Source organism: Rhincodon typus, chromosome 24 (assembly GCF_021869965.1).
Source record: "Rhincodon typus isolate 14 chromosome 24, sRhiTyp1.1, whole genome shotgun sequence".
NCBI classification, from domain to species: Eukaryota; Metazoa; Chordata; class Chondrichthyes; order Orectolobiformes; family Rhincodontidae; genus Rhincodon; species Rhincodon typus.
Genome location: NC_063355.1, coordinates 30,863,989 through 30,884,742, shown reverse-complemented (window position 1 = coordinate 30,884,742; position 20,754 = coordinate 30,863,989). Strand labels below are relative to the sequence as shown.

The 20,754-nt window shown below is 41.6% G+C and overlaps 1 protein-coding gene across 1 annotated transcript; it reads left to right on the top strand.

Annotated features, from left to right (window-relative positions):
- Window positions 1-15,043: 15,043 nt before the first annotated feature.
- On the top strand, window positions 15,044-15,826 carry LOC109914986 (testis-expressed protein 26). Its single transcript, XM_020514595.2, has one exon. It carries the CDS (start codon window positions 15,044-15,046, stop codon window positions 15,824-15,826), a length of 783 nt encoding a protein of 260 aa, XP_020370184.2.
- The last annotated feature ends 4,928 nt before the right edge of the window (window positions 15,827-20,754 follow it).

The window sequence follows — 20,754 nt, the reverse complement described above, 5'->3', positions numbered from 1 at the left end:
GCTGTGTTCATCCAGCTCTACACCTTGTTATCTCAGATTCTCCAGCATCGGCAGTTCCTACTATCTCTGCACTTATGACAGTTGCTTTCCTTTTCCTGCATTTTGCTCTGACTTGCATACAAATCGACTTGCAAATGGACTCCAGAATGGAACTTGTTCACAACCCAGGGACTGCCTGTACCATCAAGCTGTACTTACACAGCCATAAGCTGCTGAACGATGCTCAGTTTGGATTTTGCCATTCCTACTTGTCTGCTGACCTCATTTTAGCATCAGTCCACAAATGGGCAGAAAACAAATTTGAGCTGTGAGGTCAGAGGGATTGCACTTGGTATTAAGGCAACATTTGTCCAAGTTTGATATTTTGAACTGCTCCAGACCATCTGGTGTAGGTACATCCACAGTGTTGTTTAGGGAGGGAGTTCCAGGATTTTGACCCAGAAGAAGGAGTAATATAATTCCTGTGTAATTTTGAGGGGAACCTGAACTGATGGTGTTCTCATATTTTGCTGTTTTAAGTGGTAGAGGTCCCAAGTTTAGCGGTTGTTGAAGGAGGTTTGGGCAAGTTCCTGCAGTGCATCATGTACATGGCACATGCTACCACTATTGTGCATTACTGCTGGAAGAGTGAATGTTTAAAATGGAATATACAAAAGTAGACTGCTTGATGGTATCAAGCTGTTTGAGTCTTATTGAATTTGAACCCATCCAAGTAAATTAAGAGTATTCCGTCATAATTGAGTTGTGACTTTGTTAGACCTTGGGCAGTAATGTTCACAGTTTCTTCTTGCTGTAGATTCCTACCCTGATGACAGAGGGCCTTTTGGTGCAGTTGTAGTGTCCCTATCCCTGAGCCAGAAAGCCATGGTAAAGTCGCGCATGTTCCAGAGGTGTGTAATAACATCTCTGAACAGGCTGGTTAGAAAATAAGCTCTAATGATGCACTGCAGTACTGTCCTGAAACTGAGATGAGTGATGGTGTATTGTAGATGCAAGGGATACTTTAGGTCAAGTGCTCTTCAAACTATCTGGGAGCTCCAACAGCTAGAGGCACTTGGACTTCTTTTCTTCATATATGCTGAATTCTAATGACATTTACAGGACTATCATTAGCTGGTGAAAACTAACCTGTTTATAAAACTGTCCAGCGTGACTTGCCTATTGGGTTACATGTTCTGAAATTATATAATCTAACTATAATAACAATTTTAAACCGTATCTCTACTTAGTCTACTTATAGTTTTATCACTGACCATAATGCTAATCTAAACTTTTTGTTCAAGTAAATTGTTTGCTTGACCACAATAACCTGGAATGGAAGCTCTTATATTTACTATAATGGATAATCCAGGTTCAATGCGTAAGCCACCCAAAACTATATGATTCTTTTCTTACCTGCAACTTACTCCAAGTTATCTGTTATAAATGCAAACCATCAGAGGCCTTAATTAGTTTACAGTCTGTAACTTACTGCCAGATATCCATTATTCTCTATAGACATTTATATAAATGCCATTTCAAATTTTCATTAGATTGCAATCTATAGCTCACATGTAGGTATACACATCATATGCTCTTTATCGCTGGCATTTTGAAACCTGTATCGGAGCAGAAAAGGACCAACAGCAGCATTTGACATTAGTCCTAAAGTGCATAAATGAGGCAGTAACCAAAGTGTTGTGAGGTGTAAAATCAGTGTGATGTCATGTGTTATAATCGATATACTCAGCATAGGTGACATAATGTAGATACTATATGAACCTGGAAAAAATTAATAAGGCTTAAATTGTGGGGTAAAGCCAACAGCAGGTAATGCTACAGTTACTCAACATATTATAGAATGCAAGTGCTAAAGGAACTGCAAATTAAATGTGTCAACAAAGTGATTGGAAAGTTCAAATAACATCAAGAAAGGGTGACTAAGACAGAGAAAGCCCTCAGTTTGCTAGCTCACTTTTTGAAAGAACAATGGAAAAACTGAATTTTCAGATATTCCACAAGAAAGGAAATGATGGAGCTGCTGAATCAATCTACAAGTCTGTTCAGGTTAATGATCAGCATTTCAGAAATGAGTGTGCATATCCCTGCAGGCCTACAAAGATGAGTTGGCAGAGATATTCAACGCCGGTACCAATTAACACTGATAGGTTTCGTTTATTCTGGAACTCTGCCTGTGACAATAACATTCATGAAGAGAACAGAAAGATTTCTGACAATCAACAGGCATGCTGGGCAAACCCATATTGCGATGCATCGGTAACAAAAATGATTAACACTTTGTTTCAGGGCACAGTCCAAAAACTTGCCATGGAAAGAACAAAATATTACAACAAAAGAACGATCCTTCCTAATTTTAATGTGCGACTTGATCAATATGAAGAAAACTACAACCAGGGGTTTGAGGACAGTTCTTCAAAGTGTACATGTCCAATTAGGATTCCAATGGGAAAACCCCACACCCAAACAAGTTTTAAAAAGGAAAACCAGAATTGCAAAAACCCATTAAAGTCATGTGAAGTGAAAATTGAGGACCTATGCATCAACATTTGTCCTTTTGTGAAACCCATGCAAGGCAAAGAAATTGACAGATATCTGCAGGGTCTTGGTCCAAATGATTCGAGACGGCTTTTCTGATACTGTGGATACAATCTGCAGTGGAAATCTGCAAGGACCAATTACACCTAGAAAACTGCAGAAGCAATGCATAGTGAAGCAGTGCTTTAAGGTTTCATATGTGAGGACATAAAATTGTGAAGCAAAAGGCAGTGTATTAATGGTAATCTTGGCATTGTAGTATATGATTAAGAACAAGGTGTTTAACTTAGTGCTTTGTAGACAGTAAATATAACAAATGCAGACAAAACATTTTCTGTGTATTATTTAATTTTGCACAATAAAATTAGGATTTTAATCAAATATACACAAAATAAATACAGATTTTCAATCTGGAGAATGTGTTCTCTGTCAGAGCAGCACTTCAAAGTGTTACAATTGGACACTGGAGAGGTTAACATTGACAGATTTCCTAATCAATATTCATAGTCGATACTGGAAGAGTGCGTGTGAAGATTTAATGGTAAAACCAGAACCTTTGGTGATACCAAGATTGAGTTTGACTGTGATAACTGTATAGCTGAATTAACATGTCAGTCACCTGTTTAACTTACCACACAAAATAATGGATTTCAAGTGAAATTGGCTCACAAGTAAAGAAAACATTTATTGGGAAATCTATTCAGCAGAATTTACTGAATAGCACATCATAATTAAAATCTCTTGATTAAATATTACTGTTTGCACTGTACATGAAAGATTTAGAAGAAATAAATCTGTGTGAAAATTTGATCATATAGACTTTACATAATGGAGAGTGAACAGAGATTGAAATAAAAGCACTGAAAGTACTTAGGTTGGCAGCATCTGTGGAAGGAGAAGCATTTCAGTCAATAACCTTTCAACAGAATTGTCAAAAGCTCATGTCATAATCATAGAGAGATAGCAAGAACTGCAGATGTTGAAGTCCGAGACAACACAGTGTGGAGCTGGAGGAACACAGCAGGCCAGGCAGCATTAGCGTGGCAGGTAAGTTGACATTGGGTCCTGACCTGAAACGTCAACTTTCATAATCATTGGTTCCCTTTATTTCAAACAGTGGCTGTTGTAGTGGTTCTACCATTCCATTGAATTCACAACTATATTTGTTTTTTCACTTGTTCCATTGCCATTCTTTTTGTTTTCACCTCCATTGTCACAAACCCTTCCCTTTTTTGTCCTTTCTCCCCTTTTCTCTCATCTTCCCTCTCTTCCACTCTCCCATCACATTTTCCCCATTTCTCCTCCTCTTCCCAAAATCTTGCTCCCTTTTCCTCCCTCTTCTGTTTCACTCACACTGGCTCCACTTTCATAATACCCACTCCTCTACCAACCTCTCTCTCAACTTCTCTTAGTCTTTTCTCCTCCTATTTCTTTCCCTGCTTTCCACCCTGCCCCTTTCCTAATCCCCTCCATTCCTCCTACATCTCCTTCCCGTCCCCATTCACCTTTCTTCACACCCTGTCTCCTGCTCCCATGTTCCTTCTTTGGTTCTCCTCATGTCCCTGTTCCATCCTGATGCTTTTTTTTTTCTCTCCTCCTTCACCTCTTCACTGTGCTACCGCTCCTCTGTCCAGTTCTCCTCTTTTTGGTGCTGTCCATCTGAATATTTGAACAATTTCTGTCCTTATTTAGGACTTCACCATCAATAGTAGTTTGCTTTATATTAAATGCAGAAGTTTCTGGATAGATCGAACATATGGATGACAAGCATCAGTTGTAATTTAATATGGATATCTGGAAAATGATGATGTTTGTGATGCTGTATGAGAACAAGGGGACTGCAGTGATTGCAACAACTTACAGCATCTGCCTGCTGAACAATCTGTGAAAACTTTTTGCCCATGTTGCCCTTGTCAGACTGCAGATAATTTCTAAATGCGTCTATCCTGAATGCCAGTTTGGATTAAAACTGGAAGATCAACAATTGAACTGATTTTCAATCTAAGAGAAATGCCATGAACAAAAGATGCCAAGCTGGAAAGCTGCTGCAACAGATCTTGTTGGATCTGTAAGTTGTATTTTCAATTGCTGGCAACTTCTGTTCAATTTTCGCTACAGAAACGTGCAGCTGTATCTAGACCATACAGTCAGTAACGTGCTGTTAGATTCAATCGTTACTAAAAGATTATCAACCCATTTAGTTTAAATTTTAGTTTAAAATTGGAAGTGATGCCAAAAATAATCTCTCCACAGCATTTAGCTGCCTCTGTCTCCATTGGACTGTTGAACTTTGATTTGGAACATGGACCTTTTTAATGTATATGTTTACATTTGAAGTGTCCTTATTCTGTACGTACATGACTGTGTTATACATACAATGGACCAGTGAGTTGTTACTGAGCCAGATTTGTGCCACAGCTTGCTTGTGTCATTGTAATAATTTTGGTCAAAGTATACTGCAATGATTAGAATGATGTCAGCCAGGTGGGTCACATAGAATAAGAGTTCCTTGATTGGGGCTGTAAACCTGGTCCAATTAGGGAATCCTGGCTAACAGATGTAAACAGGCATGTCAGGGATTCAGCTCACTCTAGCGCTAGCTGGGTCAATGTCGTATACTATCCACATGTAAATATAAGATGACTTGGTGACGGGATACCGATCTTTTGTGGAGTTATTTCACTGGTGACGAGAGTGGGATGATTTGCTAATAACTGAGAAGACCAATAAAAAGCGTTTAGAGAACTTGGACATCGTGCTTAAATGTTTCTCCAAGGCAGCTGTATGCCTTAGGAGGGAAAAATGTGTGCTGCATGAACCTCAAGTAACTTACTTGGGCTACAGAGACATGGTTGGACCATTTGAAGATAATGTGAGGGCAATCAAAGGTGCCATTCCCACGTAAGTACTGGAACTTAGATCTTTCCTTGGATTGGTGAATCATTATGGAAAATTCACACTTAACTTGACCTCCAACCTGGTACCCTTACATTTGCTACTGAGAAAGGGTCGGCCTTGGAAATGGTCTCGTAGGCAAGATGTAGCCTTTAGCGAAGCGAAGTAGCAGCTATCATTGTCTAAGGTGTTGGCATGCTACGATCCCAAGCAAGATGTGCTGACATGTGATGCTTCCCCGTACTGTATCTGGATAGTGTTGGCTCACCGGTGGCCCAGCAGGGATGTATTCCCAATTGTGCATGCTTCCCGGACTGTGGCTGATGCCGAAGATATGCCCAGACAGAGGAGGAAGGTTTGGCGGTCATCTTTGATGCGAGAAAGTTCCACCAATATGGTTATGGACGTAAATTTGTAATAGTGATGGACCACAAACCCCTGTTAGGGCTACATAGAGAGGACAGGCTGTGCTGCCCACAGCTTCAGGTCAAATTCAACAGTGGGCTCTTCTTCTGACTGTGTACAATCCCAAATTGGAACACCGTCTGGGAGGCCAAGGTGCAAATGTGGATGCATTGAGCCAGCTCCCACTGGTGAATACGCCACTGGTGGTGTTGCCACTGGAATGGTCAGTAATGGTTTTAAACATTTTTGACACACTTCCGGTCACCACTGACAATATCAGACTGTGGACACGAAACGATCCCATCCTGGAAAAATTAAAACAGCTGGTGGCGATGGTGGGGAAGGGCCATCGCCACCAGAATTAACTTTCTGGACCTGGTGAGATCAGATCACCGTAGAGGATGGCATGTCATTATGGGGAGCAACAGTGATTGTCTCAAGTAAACATCACTGCCAGATACTGTTTGACCTCCAGTAGGGTCATCCAGGGGTCTCCAGAATGAAGATTTTGGTGAGAAGTTATGTCCTGTTGCCAGGATTGGATATTGACATAGCCGGATTGGTGGAGCAGTGCCCAGACTGCCAACAAGGACAAAAATTAGTTCCAACAGCTCCCCCACATTCCGGAATGGCCGAGTAAACTCTGGACTCGGTTACACATCGACTATGCTGGTCCTTTCATGAGCTCTGTTTTAAGTCACTGGGGACGCACATTCAAAGTGGTTGGACATGCATAGAGTTCACTAGTCAAACACAGCAATGACGATCGAAAAGTTACGAGCATCTTTTGCAATACACAGTCTCCTGCAGTTATCAGTGAAGACAATGGGCCATTATTTACCAGCTGGAAATTCAAGTACTTCCTGAAGTCAAATGGCATTCGGCATGTAAGAACAGCTCCATACCATCCATTGTCCAATGGTCTGGTAGAAAGAGCAGTCTAAACTTTTGAAGGTGGGCTTAAAGGATCAACCTCTCGCTTCACTAAATACCAAACTGTCCAGGTTCCTGTTTAGTTATAGGACCACAATGCAATTACAGGAACATCTCCAGCAGCATTGCTAATGGGGAGAAGACTTGCACCAGGCTAAATCTGATTTTCCCAGACCTTGGAATGAGTGTGAAACTACGTCAGGAATGTCAATACCGGTTACAAGACTCCTCTAAGCGAGAGAGGCAGTTTACTTCAGGGGACAGTTTGGTGTCGAAACTATGGAATGGTCGATGCAAGGTCAGGTCTCAATGTACAAAGTTTCGGGTTGGTGAAGCAGTTCTGAACAAGCATGTGAGTCACATGAGAGCTACAACCTTACAAATGGGTCGGGAGCAAAACATATTCGTTGAAGAAACCGGAGAACGAGATGGCCACTGCAGATGTCACAACCTCAACACCCCGTTACCTCTGCCTGAAGATGAGTTTTGGCCTAAACACTCCGGGTGCAAGAGGCATGCTACAGTCTGGTACACGCCGCCAGTATCCAAGGCAGCGTCAGAGGAACCAGACCTGGTGTGAAAACGTCCCTGGAGAAGCTACAGGAGAAAGATCGGGCCTATGTCCCAGGATGTACAGGGGAAGGGATGTAATGATTGGCATGATGTCAGCCAGTTGAGTTCCCTGTTTGGGGCTGTTAATCTGGTCCCAGGCTGACAGATGTAAACCGACTAAGCAGAACCCCTAATGATCGCAAGAGCTGGCACTGTGCTAGTAGGACCAGTGTCATGTGCTATGCACATGTAAATAAAGGGTGACTTGGTGATGGGATACTGGCCTTCATTAGAGTTATTTCACATACCAACAGAGTTATCTCATTCGGGTCATTTAACTAGCTTGACGATGAGATCATAATTAGGTTACAGATCACAAGACCTCAAAATTTCATGGATCTGCAGCACTGAGAATTTTCTTGGAAGTCAAGTCAATTCCACTTAAAAATTTAATTGCCTTAGCATTGTGATAAAAACCTCTGAAATCAAATGAGCTCCCTGCCCCAGGCGGTGAGGGTTATTGCTAGTAATTGTTCTGTCCTCCTGAAATGGTTAGACTCAAAATAGCTCCAATTTTACCCACAGTCCCACTTTGCTCAGTGTGAATGACAGCTGCACCATTCACTATTTTACCAGTTGCATTTTGGTATGCAAAAGGCACTTGTTCTGAGCAGAAAAGAATCTCGCTGAGATTCAGCAGCTGGGTTCATTCAGACCACAATGCTATTTTTAACTTCCTGTCGTATGATTGACATCAGGAGATGGTGTTGTCAGATATATTGGGTGCTAAGGTGCTGTAAGATTGCTGGATGGATAAGGTTTTAATTTTTGTTTTAGGGTTCCAGAAGGTGCAGGAATGACCCCTTTCTTGGGCTTCCTGATGTTGTGGCACCGTCTGCAATCCTCCACCATCCTGACATAACTAGGGACCATCTCTCAGAATTGCATGAGAAGCTCCTGCATTTTCTCATCTTGCTCCCGTTAGCCAAACACATTTCTGCAAGGATTATGATTCGGGGTGCATTGAGTAAAATGGCTTATGCTTTCCAAGGGTTAGTTGGAGTGACTCACCTTAAATCTGTCTTCATGTGGCCACTGGCATACACTTAACCAGCAGGGGTCACTCTAAAGTGAAGGAGTGTGGGAGAGCTAGTTTTCTCTAACCTTGCAATGAATGTGTTGGGGACATGATGCATCCCCAGAAGAGATGGAGTTCAGGACTCGGACAGTCCTGCCCTGGGTTGGGCAGAGCCATACTTGAAAACGGTATATTTTTCTACTCGGAAGTGTTATATTAATGGAATACTCACTATACTGTCAGTACATTCCTTAGAGCTGTAAGCTAACCATGAACCAACAAACTTTATTGATATTGCACCTGTGTGTTCATTTCCTCTTTTATATTTACAATGATCATCATTCATGATATCATAATAATGAGTGATGCCATAGCTTCTGATGATGTAATTAAAATATCACTATTCTTGCTCTTTGTATACTTCACATTTTAAAAAAAACTGAAAGTTAAACTTTATTTACGTTAGATTATGCTGTGTTATACATGCAGACCAAGCTTTTAAAAAAAAAAAAAGGAATTGTCCACTTATTTTACACAAATTTCCTAAAAGAGGCAAAGTGGATCAAGACTCGTGGCCAATTCAAAAATGTCCTCTCTCCTCTCCAAAGGCCATCTGGCAAACCCCAGGGAACCTCACTTATTGGACATTACCCACAATTTTGCCTTCATTCTATCTGCTCTTGTAGTTTTCCAAAAGTGTACCTAATGCCATTTTGATTGACTGCAAGGACTTGGTGACTTGTCATTTTAAGAATGTTTATTTTCGGAGAAACAGCAGAGTGCAGAATCTTTAGCTTCCAGAGATTATGAGCTTGAAGTTGGATAGGATACTTCATCAGGCCCAGCAGTGATGTGCACAAAACCTGCCACCTTTCTCCTCTGCTGGAATGAAGTAATGGTGATAAAGACCATGGTCAAGCTTCTCTCCCAATCACCAACTGAGACCTTGAAATGGTAAGTTAAGGAGCACATGAGGGCCTGTACACCATCGCTGGGATTAATCCAGTTACATGTGAGCCATTTAGTGAGCCCACAGGTCAACCTCTGTGGGAAGTTTCACCCTAGGGAGAGGTTCAAGAATATAGCTCACTCCCTCCTTCTCAAGGGTAATTAGCAACAGATAAAAAATGTTGGCCTACCAAGTGCTGCCCATATCCCATGAACAAATAAAGAAGAGAAACAATCGGACAGTGATCTTGAGGGATTTCAACAAAATGTTACCCTAAGATTGGGTCTGAAAAGCAGCAGATGTAATTCAGTTTGTAGAAAGGCGAGGCAATGGGTTGAGTTTTGTGGAGGCATCGGGGTAATATCCACCTGCTGGAGAGCCAGTGATAGAGACCAATGTTACCTACGTGGTGAAGGCCCACCAAGTTACAAAATAGTCAGGTAATGAACAGGCCATCGGTGGGCCTCTCACATAATCAGGACCCAAGGGTGGGAAGCCATTCCCCCACATTACATGCTGGCAATTCTTTTGCTCAGAAGCCCAACCAGGAAAGTGGGGACTGCTGTGGGAATTACACTCTCAGATCACAGAGCACCCAAACCTCAGTAAAGGCTTACCACTATCTACAGGTTAAGGCTCCTTGCTCAGTTTCATGTTGGTACAGCTGCAACCACTTTCTGACAAATTTCTGTGCTGTCATTCGATGTGTTTTCCTGTCATTTGGTATATCTTGCCAAACACCTAATCTAAATAATTGCAAACTAAACTCATTATTACTTTCATTTCCGAATGGAACAAATCAGTTTAATTCATTTTGCCAGTATATTTATTTCCTCCAAATGCTTGTCTTTGAAGTAATTGATTGTGTTTTTGATGGATTGTTTTTGATTCCACCATCCTTGTGGCAACAAGTTCCAGGCTATCACATTCCCCCTGAATCTCTTCCACAAAACCTTTAGTCTTCCTTAGTCTTTGTGCTATCAGCAAATGGAAACACTTTTTCTTGTCTATCCTATCTAAATCAATCATAATTTAGAATCTGCCCTCCATCTCCTTTGCTGCAAAAAGAACAGCTGCAGGTTTTTCCAAACCTTGTAGCTAAAGTCCCCCATTTCCGGAATCATTCTGGTAAATTGTCTCTAAAATATTTCACGAACACTTGTATCCTTCTTAAAGTGTACCGACTGGAGCTGGACACAATACTTGGCCTAACTGCACCTTCATAAAAATTTTGTGTGGAAAGAGAAAGTTCAATGACTGATCAAATCCTTAATGAGAGCAGGGATCAATCTTACTAGATGGATGAAGAGAAAGAAATCATGTTCTGCCTTTTCCTGCTTTCCTTCTGCCGTTGTCTACCCTAAAGAAAAGCTATTTTGCCAAAACCCCCATTTTTTTTTTATTATTCATTCACAGGATGTTGGTACCACTAACTGGGCCAGCATTGCATGCCAATCCCCAATTGTGAAGAGTCAACCACGTTGCTGTGGTCTAGAGTTACATGTAGGCCAGACCAAGTAAGGTGGCAGTTTCCTTCTGTATAGGGGACTAGTGAACCAGATGGGTTTTCAAACAATTGACAATGGTTTCATGGTCAACATTAGGCCTTTTGCATTCCTCCTAGGTGATAGACTATCCTGAAGAATGCATCAGAGACAAACTCCATTTTAGAAGGAAGCAGATACAAATATTTGACCATCTTATAAACTGCTGTTTCAAGTCACTGAAATGCTGTTGTTCATCCTTTTCGAACTCAGGCAGGGACTTCAGTCCAATAAATATAGTAATTTTCAATATACAGCAAAGTAAGGGATATGCCTCAAGAGTTAGGAACTGTGGAGTACAATCTATGGAGAGAAACAGTGTTAACAGTGTGAACCTTTGTCAGAATTAGAAAGATGCCTGAGTTTTGAAAGCAACATGAAAAATAAAGTACAATGTGAGCTTTATAAATTGTTTTACTTTACAAATTAATTTATGGAGCCTGTGTTAAAGCTGTGGGGATGATGATATTGTAACATTTTGATAATGTCATGTAGATATCATGTGATCAGACATCCGGTAATACATCAACTATGCATCCTTACCAATTCCTAGCTCCTCAATTAAGCAGAGACTCTGTACGACTAGCCTTATCAACTCAATAATCGCTTGTGAGGCTTCCTGTAACAAAGGGAAAATATTAATGGTAAGTTGGTGAAATACTTTGAGGATGCTCATGTTAAGGTAATGTACTGTGGCTCCTATTTGGAAAGAAGCAGCAGATGAGTCCACTTTTGGAATACTGCATTCAGTTCTGGCCTCTCTGCTATAGGAAGGATGTCATGAAACTTGAAAAAATTTACAAGGACATTGCCAGGGTTGGAGGGTTTGAGCTGTAGGGAGACACTGAATAGGCTGGGGCTATTTTCCCTGGAGCATCAGAGGCTGAGAGATGACCTTATAGCGGGGCATGGATAGGGTCAATAGTCAAGGTCTTTTCCCCAGAGTAAAGAAGTCCAAAACTAGAGGGCATAGACTTACAGTAAGTGGGAAAAGATTTAAAAGGGATCTAAGGGGCAACATTTTTGCACGGAAGGTGGTGTGTGTACGGAATGAACTGCCACAGGAAGTGGTGGAGGTTAGTACAATTACAACATTTAAAAGATATCTGGATGGATAAATTAACGAGCAGTTTGAAGGGATATGGGCCAACTGTTGGAAAATGGGACCGCATTAATTTAGGATATCTGGTCAGCATGGACGAGTTCAACCAAAGGGTCTGTTTCCATACTGTACATCTCTATGACTGTGTGAGAGGAGGGCAGTAATGTTGAGCAGAATAGGGGGATTAGAATGTAGTATTGGGAGCAGATAAGTGGAAATGTGTAGATAATTAAAGGAGAATGCTGGCAATCAGGGAAGGGTGGTGGGGTGGTTGTGATTGTTGCAGCTAGCTGCAACAGAGTTAAACAGAGAGCAGTGCAATATCTGACTTCAGATTCTTTCTTCACTATCCCGGGTCAGATCATTAAACTGCTTGCAACCTTACAGCCGACTTCATGGGGGCATTGCTTCTGATGCTGAGTCACTATGCCCCTCTGCCCACTATGGTTGAGCAGCTTGGCTTGCTATCTTCTTCCTGCCCTTGCAAGTGAATTGATGAATTTTCCCATACCAAACTTGTCCAGCAACATCTCCAAGCAGTACCTGAAAACCAGAGGGCTCCATACAGCTTCCCCTCCGTCTGCTAGTTGTAATACAAATTTTTGGCATGCAGTACACCTCCCCCTGAAGTGTTACAGCTGCCCCTAAGAAATGGTACAGATGGCCAAAACCTTCTCATCCACCATCTGCGAGACTAGTTGGGTGAACTGCCAGTCAATAGCACTAACAGTGCTTGTAATCTGCTGACTTTATAATAATCGCCCCACGGCAATTTCACTTAGAGATCATTTCTATGAGATGAGATCTATGTTCTATTTACAGCTGACTTATGACAGCAGCCTTCATGAATTTCTACCCAACTTGTTTTCACATGTCCTGACCTTATAATGAGGTCCATTCTGGCGGAGGGCAGAATGCTGTGTCAGTTTTTCTGAATCAAGTTGTTGGTTAATTCTTGCGTAATATTCCTGCAAAGTATTCTTGCATTGTATTCCTGTCTTCTCAAAACAGCATCTCAAGCAATTTACTGCAAGCACTGTCACAGGAAATCCATCAATATAAAATATTTAAGATCATAATATTTCTAGAAAATATTCATACAATATGTGTTTCATACTTTGGGCTGAATTTTACTGGAAATCAGCTAAGCGTCAATTTTGGTAAGCTTTGTAACACGTTTTATGGAGGGTTTCTCTCCACAAGGCTTAGTCACTTTCTCTTCCAAAACTCGTCTCATTATCTATGTGTCACTCCCCCTGGATGGTCTTGCTTGTACAGTGGGAGAACTCACCACTACTGAGACAGCCCAGGATTCTTGGTGTTGGCAGCATATTTAAAATACTCTGTCTACCAGGTCAAGAATTGTCAGTCCTGAGCTACTACACAGTTTCTGTCATTTGCCCTAGGACAAAGGAAAACTGGTACCCTGCTTTTCAGACAAGGATTGGAAGTTCTGGTGGATGGGATTGTCCTCCTCCCCAGGACCAACCGAGAAGACCATATTAGCAAACCCCACTTGCCTGATCCAAGGTTACCATCTCAGCCATTTCTGTTTCAATGGTTCAGAAGAATGCCCTGTAATGCCACAAGAAAGTCAATGAACTTCTCCACTCTGTAAGTGCAACAGTCTTCTCTCTGCTACCTCATATTAACTCTGCTACTGCACACACCTTCCGTCCAGGCTCATAGTGTACCACTCTAACTATTCATTCAACAACCTTCCTGATTGGCTCTCAAACCCCAGACTTCTAGCCCTGCATGTTCTCTACTACCATTTCTATCTTCTCACTCAAGCAGGACACCTCATTACTTTTTCCCACCTGCACCAGGAGTAACAGCAGTACCAGATGCTTTCTTCTCATTCAGTCCTTCCCTTTGCCTCTTTCCAGGAGAAGGTCAGAAGTCGGGACAGTGGCTCAGTTGTTAGCACTGCTGCCTCACAGCACCAGGGACCCGGGTTCGATTTCACCCTCGGACGACTATCTGTGTGGAGTTTGCGCATTCTCCCCATGTCTGCGTGGGTTTCCTCCTGAGTACTCCAGTTTCCTCCCATAGTCCAAAAATGTACAGGCTAGGTGGATTGGTCACGCTAAATTGTCCATGGTGTTCAGGGATATGTAGCTTAGTTGGGATGGGTCTGGGTGGGATGCTCCAAGGGTCGGTGTTGGCTTGTTGGGCCAAAGGGCCTGTTTCCACACTGTAGGGATTCTATGATTCTTAATACAAGAATGCAAAACTGCGCATAAAAAGACTGAATTAACTAATAGCGAGGTATTAAGGCATGTTGATTCATGTAAGTAGACCTATCACTGCTCACTAACAAGAATTTAATCTCAACAGTGTTCAACACTGCGTTGGAAAATGGGATTTCCTGCTTTTAACATCAAGAAATCCTTCACTGCTGATCTGTGACTTTCCCCAAGTTTCTAACTATTGCTGACATCATTCAGTATCAGGGAAGAGTACGCCCATCATGTTTTTCACACAGTTGTTGACAGGCCTTATGGATAATACGGTGAGAAGAAAATTGTTTGTTTTTGTTTGATATCAAGTGATATGAATCAGAAATCCTGCCTTTGCTAATTGTATTGGAATGCAATAAATAAATGTATTCTTAAAAATACCTTCAGATAAGTTATGATGTTGTTTCCTCTAAGTATCATTGACAATAGTGGATTAGTTTCTCTCACGAGATCAATGCTAACTTTAACAGACCAGTCATTTTACATATTAACAAGGATTGTAGTTTAAGCCTTTTTCTGTTTTGTGCTTTGCAGAATTTAAGCACCTATTTTAGCTCATCATTAGATATCATGGCACAGTGTCGTCATGACATAACACCGTTGTTGTGATGTCACAATCATTTAGTTAATTATGAAGCCCACAAATATTTAGGATGGTGCCTAAAAAGGCAACAACCTCACTAGGAAACTTCTCCAGATGCAGAGGAAGTATTCTGAGAGATAAAGTCAATTATGTACTAAAAGATGCCATCAGGAATTGATGAAGAATTTTAGGAATGGAGGTCCTGGGTCACTTCTGAAGAGACTATGCAGCACATCAAGAGTAATAATGAAGGAATGCACACAAAAAACAGGTCAAAAGAGGCTCCAGATTGTCCAGCAGTCATAGCACCTTTTAATCCATATGAGTCAGCATACCAACATGATTATACTTCAAAAACCTCTGGAATTCGAGAATCCTTTAGCAAGGGACCATGGTACGAACATAAAAGAAATAATCCCCATCCTGATGAAATATTCATGGTGCACCATATAAATCGAAAAGAGGTTGAAAGAGTTCCCACTCTTTGTATGGATTGGAACAAACATCCTACCGAGAAAGAGATTCGTGATATACTTGGACGGGATTTCTCCACAGAATATCAGGACCAATTTTTAGCAAGGATTAAAGGACACCTGCTAAAACCTGTTCTTCCCAGACCAGTTGTGCAGAAAAAGGAAATCCCCCATCCGCTGATCACAGAATTCCGTGATCAGTACCGTTTACCATACTTAAACAAGCATTTAATGAGTAGCATTGCTCGCAATGGCAGCAATGCCACCCGGGATATTCCACCAAAAGGAATAGTTCCAGCTGTAACATATGCTCACATCAAAAACCAAGAGAATAGGAAGAAGCTGACAACTTATGAGGAAAGTTACAGTAATGCCCATGAAGACGTTGCCTCATTCTTAAAATCTGTGGACATTGAAGCCATTCAAAGAGAACTCCAAAATTCAAATCCAAATGAGAGAAAAGCACTCGGAAAGTTTCTGCAAAATGTGACTGCACCCTGTGTCACTCAGCCTGTGAAATCAAAGATCTGCTAATCCCTGTAACTTGCTGATATTCTGCTTAACAAAGGCTTTAAGAAAGCCTATCACTATGTGAACAATGTCTTATAGACCTGAATTTTGCTTCATTTTATATTGGTTAATAACAAAATACTGCTATCATGAGTATATATTTTAATTCAGTAAAAATATTGCAATACATTAAAGTGACTGTTAGTAATTTATTTTGATTATTTTGTCAAATTTTAATATTAACTTTTTCGCATTCAATTTTGTGTCGAGTTCAAAATAACTTATTTTTTTCTTTGAAATTGCCCTGCCCATATTATGGATGGTAACATATTTGAAGGAGCAATGTGGACCAAATTAAGAAGGTCATATGTCTGGTTGACTCCTCAATGTTCTCCCTGCCAAGTGCTGTTTCCACAGGCAGCAGCAGCACCTAGCTAATTAGGATCATTTGTAGGGCAAGACTTGACAAGACCTTCCTAACCATAGCTGGGTTCCTGCTGTTAATGAACATGGATGCATATGGCACAACCCAAGGAGGTTCCCTGAGACGTCGGTGTCAGGAATCCAAGAAGGAGGTCAAAAAGAGGAATCAGAAAGCTGAAGTCGTCAGCTATACACTCTGACTTTCATGTTGGGAATTGTTGAGATCCAGTTTCCTCATGATGGGTGGTAGGACAAGAAGCTTTATCTTAAAGAGGTGAGATTTGCAGTTAATGAGGCTGTTAACACCATTAATAAGCATCTTGCCATTGTCTATCAGAAATCTTGTCTTGATGACCGGAACTTTGTTGGAAAAATGCCATGGGTTGCTTCCGGTGTTGAGAACGGTCTCACTCGACTTCTCGCTCAATTCTCCCACATTTCTCATCACAACACTTGTTGGGGCCCTATGAGATATATCGCCCACTGTTTTTCTCTCCACAGGTGCTTCCAGACCTGGTGAGTTTCTCTAGGGCTTCCTGTTTTCATTACCATCCATTCCTAGCTTGATTTACATGTGACCTCAGACTCACAAAAGTTGTTGACTTTTGACTGCCCTCTGAAGTGATTTAGCAAGCCATTCAATAGGAGGTGCCTAAGGAGCAAATACAGATTGGAAATAAATGCTGGCATTGCCCACATCCCAAAAACAATTTTTAGGATTGCTAAGAGTTGCCATTAGCCTTCTTTGAGAAGCATATATTGATTGTGCCAATGGAAACAACAATGAGTTGTTGCTTGCAGTTGCAACCTAATCTCAGGTGAGAAATACTTCAAATCCAGTACTGAAGATAATTTACTGTGTGCTAGCATTGTAGGGTAAAAATTAGTTACAGTTTATATTTGGGTACATGACCATAGCTCACAGGTAGTGAACACCTTAACTTGAAGGCCTGAAGATTGTCTGGTCTTGGTTTTCGTTGTGTAATTTGGATGAACTGCCAACACTTGTCACACCTCCACGTAACTTATGCTGAAGAACCTTGAGGGATATTACCAGCCTATGATTGACACCCTCCCTTTGGGCTACAAGTGAGGGAAGAGGTCCAAAACTCAAATTCTGCCTAGGCCTGCTGTATTCATGGCTGACAAGTTAAATGGAAGGGTGCAGAAATAAGGGTCATCCCCTTCATTTACAGATCTAACTGGGCTAGGACCTGTTTCTGGTTGACACTGACCTTGGATGAATCAGGAAATCACTCCCTACTGAAGACCAGATGTGCAGCATTCAAGTCAGGTGACCTAGACTAATACAGAGAATCTAGATATGACCTCCACAAAGCCATCGGGGAGGCCAAGAGGCAGTATCAGACCAAGTTAGAGGCCCAGATCTACCAAACAGACTCCCACTGTCTAGGGCAAGACCTAAACTACTTTACGGGATACAAAATGAAACAATGTAAGATAACGAACAATGATACATCCCTCCCTGATATGCTCAATGCTTTCTATGCTTAGTTTGAGCAGAATACCACTGGCGTTGCAACACCTGCCCCGACGACCCCAGATACACCTGTTCCCTCTGTCACCACTTCAGAAGACAGATCATTCTTCCTGGGAGTCAACCCAGGTAAGATGACAGGCCTGGATAGTGTACCTGGCTGAGCACTCAGATCCTGTGAGGACCAACTGATGGAAGTATACACTGACATCCTCAACCTTTCTCTCCGACAAGCCAAAATCTGCATCTGCTTCAAGAAGACCACCATCATCTCCGTACTCCAGAAAACACATGCGGTGTGCCTTAATGACTACCGCCCAATCGCTCTGACTTCAGTAATCATGAAGTGCTTCGAGAGGCTGGCCATGGCCTACATCAACTCCGGTCTCCCAACCTGTCTCGCTCCACTATAATTTGCCTACTGACATAACAGGTCCACAGATGATGTCATATCCTCAGCCCTGCACTCATCCCTGGAGCATCTGGACAACAAAGACACCTACACCAGACTCCTGCTTGTTGATTACAGCTCTGTCTTTGGCACCAGTGTCCCCTCCAGACTGATTTCAAAACTGTGTAACTTTGGTCTCGGCTCTGCCCTCTGCAACTGGATCCTCACCTTTCTGACACAGGCTGCAATCAGCGGGAATAGGTAACTGCACGTCCTCATCACTGCAGTCCCCTACTGTACTCCCTGTACATCTATGACTGCGTTGCTAAATTCTGAACGAACACCACGTACAAGTTTGCTGATGACATCACCGTAGTGGGACAGATATCTAACAAGAACGAGTCAAAATACAGAATGGAGATAGAGGGCTTGGTGAGTGGTACAATGAAAACAAACAACTGATCATCAACTTCAGAAAAAAAAAGGAGAACACGCTCCCATCTACATCAACAGAATTGAGGTTGAGTGAGTGAAGAGCATCAAGTTCCTCGGAGTGACAATAACCGATGACCTGTCCTGGACTTCCCACGTAAATGCAATAGTCAAGAAGGCACAACAACGCCTCTTCTTCCTCAGGCGGAGCAGGAATTTTGGCATGTCCACAAGGTCCCTCACCAACTTCTACACATGCACCATTGAAAACATACTGTCTGGGTGCATAACGGCCTGGTGTGGCAACTGCTCTGCCCAGGACTGTAAGAAACTTCAGCAGCTGGTGTGCACAGCCTAGACCATCATGAAAACAACCTTCCATCCATGGACTCTAATTACATGGCTCGCTGCTGCGGAAAGGTGGCCAACATCAAAAACTATTCACACCCTGGCAATGACCTCCTACAACCTCTTCCATCAGCCAGAAGACACAGAAGCCTGAACACACCATGAGCAGGTTCAGGGACAGCTTCTTTCTGGCTGTTATCAGACTGTTGAATGGACTCTTGTCTTAAATAATGTAACCTGAATGCCTCTATGTCTTTTTGATCTGTACATCTTTTGCTTTCTGTGATCTGCCTGCACCACTTGTAAACAAAGATTTTCAATGTATTTTGGTACACGTGACAATAAATCAATAAATATAGACTGTAACCTAGGCCAACATGTAACCCTGACTGCTGACTGGGTGCAAGGTGTGCCTGTCTGGAATTGGATCTCATTCTGACTGTTTTAAATCTTTATATCATGCACAACAATATCCGATTTCTATTTCAATTGAGCAAAATATCACTGTAATCAACACAGGCCTGATGGAATTGACACCAATGATAGAGGAAAACTTAATGAAATTGTACATAGTACTAGTGCATTGGATTTCTATCATGTTGATTCTAGAATTGAATAGTAGACAGATATAGCATATAAATAGACCATTGATCCCATTGGCTTCACTGATATCTTTATGCATATGAAGTACCGGGCGTAACAATTCCTTGAATTGTTATCTTTTTAAGGATCTGTGCAATTCACCTTTAAAATTATTAATGTTCTCAGTTTCTACAATAGTCTTTTGCAGTGAAATCCACATTCTAACCACCCTCTGGAATTATTTGCCGTAACTTGCTCTTTAATTCTCTTTGACTCAACCGATACTGGTTAATTCATCATCTGACCTTTAGCAAAGCAGGAACGGAAATTGCAGAGTCAGCACTGTTTGTGAGAGCCCTTCATTGAGAAGTGAATGACATTTGAAACTATGTATTTGATATTCTTCCCACCATTTCATTGACTCAGCAGGTGTGGTATGTGTGACTCAGGCAGCAGCAATCAGTGCCAATTCTGCTGCAGCACAAGTAATATAACTTGCAGGTACTGCCTCAGTAGGTCTGTGACTACAATAATGAACCACTGCATTTCTCAGAACCCAAAGGGAAAGATTCTAAGCTAGTAATGTCTACATGTTCAACCAAGGTATTTTGGATATAGTGTAATCAACAGTGCTGAATTATTTGATGAGTAAAATGTTTTGATGCACTTGTGGACATGTACAGGAGCTGAGTATTCCTTGGATGAAGCAAAGAAACCCTGACACTAAGTCATTCTTCATTGCTGTTCTGTAGCTTACAACAACAGTTGTCAGTTCCGTTCATCCCATAGTGCTTACTTGATGAATCTGTTGACACACAAATGTTTTTGCTATTAGATCCCACACCTATGATACTGACTGAATGCTTTCCCATCACCAGAAAACAAATTCCAATTTCCTTTTGATGCCACAGATTATGAATTTATGCAGAGTCTGTAACACGATAAAATAACATAAGATATGCCACAAAAATATCAGCACAAAAGCTTGGTTAAAATTTAATTTTCAAGAATATTTTCAAGTGGGAAAGGTGATGAGGCAGAGAGGTTTGGAGAGGGAATTCCAGAGCAGTGGCCTCGGCAACTGAAGCTGAAAAGACCAGAATTAGTGGTGCACAGCAATCGCAATATGAGTTTAAAAAAAGGAGTAGAAGTAAGCCATTGGGCTCACTGAGCCAGTTCCATTCCGTAAGATCACAACTAATCTGATTGTGGCCTGAACTCCATTTTGCTGCCTAGCTCCCACAAATCTTAATTCCCTTATAGTTCAAAATCTGTTAA

What these genes read in the sequence shown, in the direction of transcription:
- LOC109914986 (XM_020514595.2), top strand. Translation starts at nt 15,044, where the DNA reads ATGCAGCACATCAAGAGTAATAATGAAGGAATGCACACAAAAAACAGG.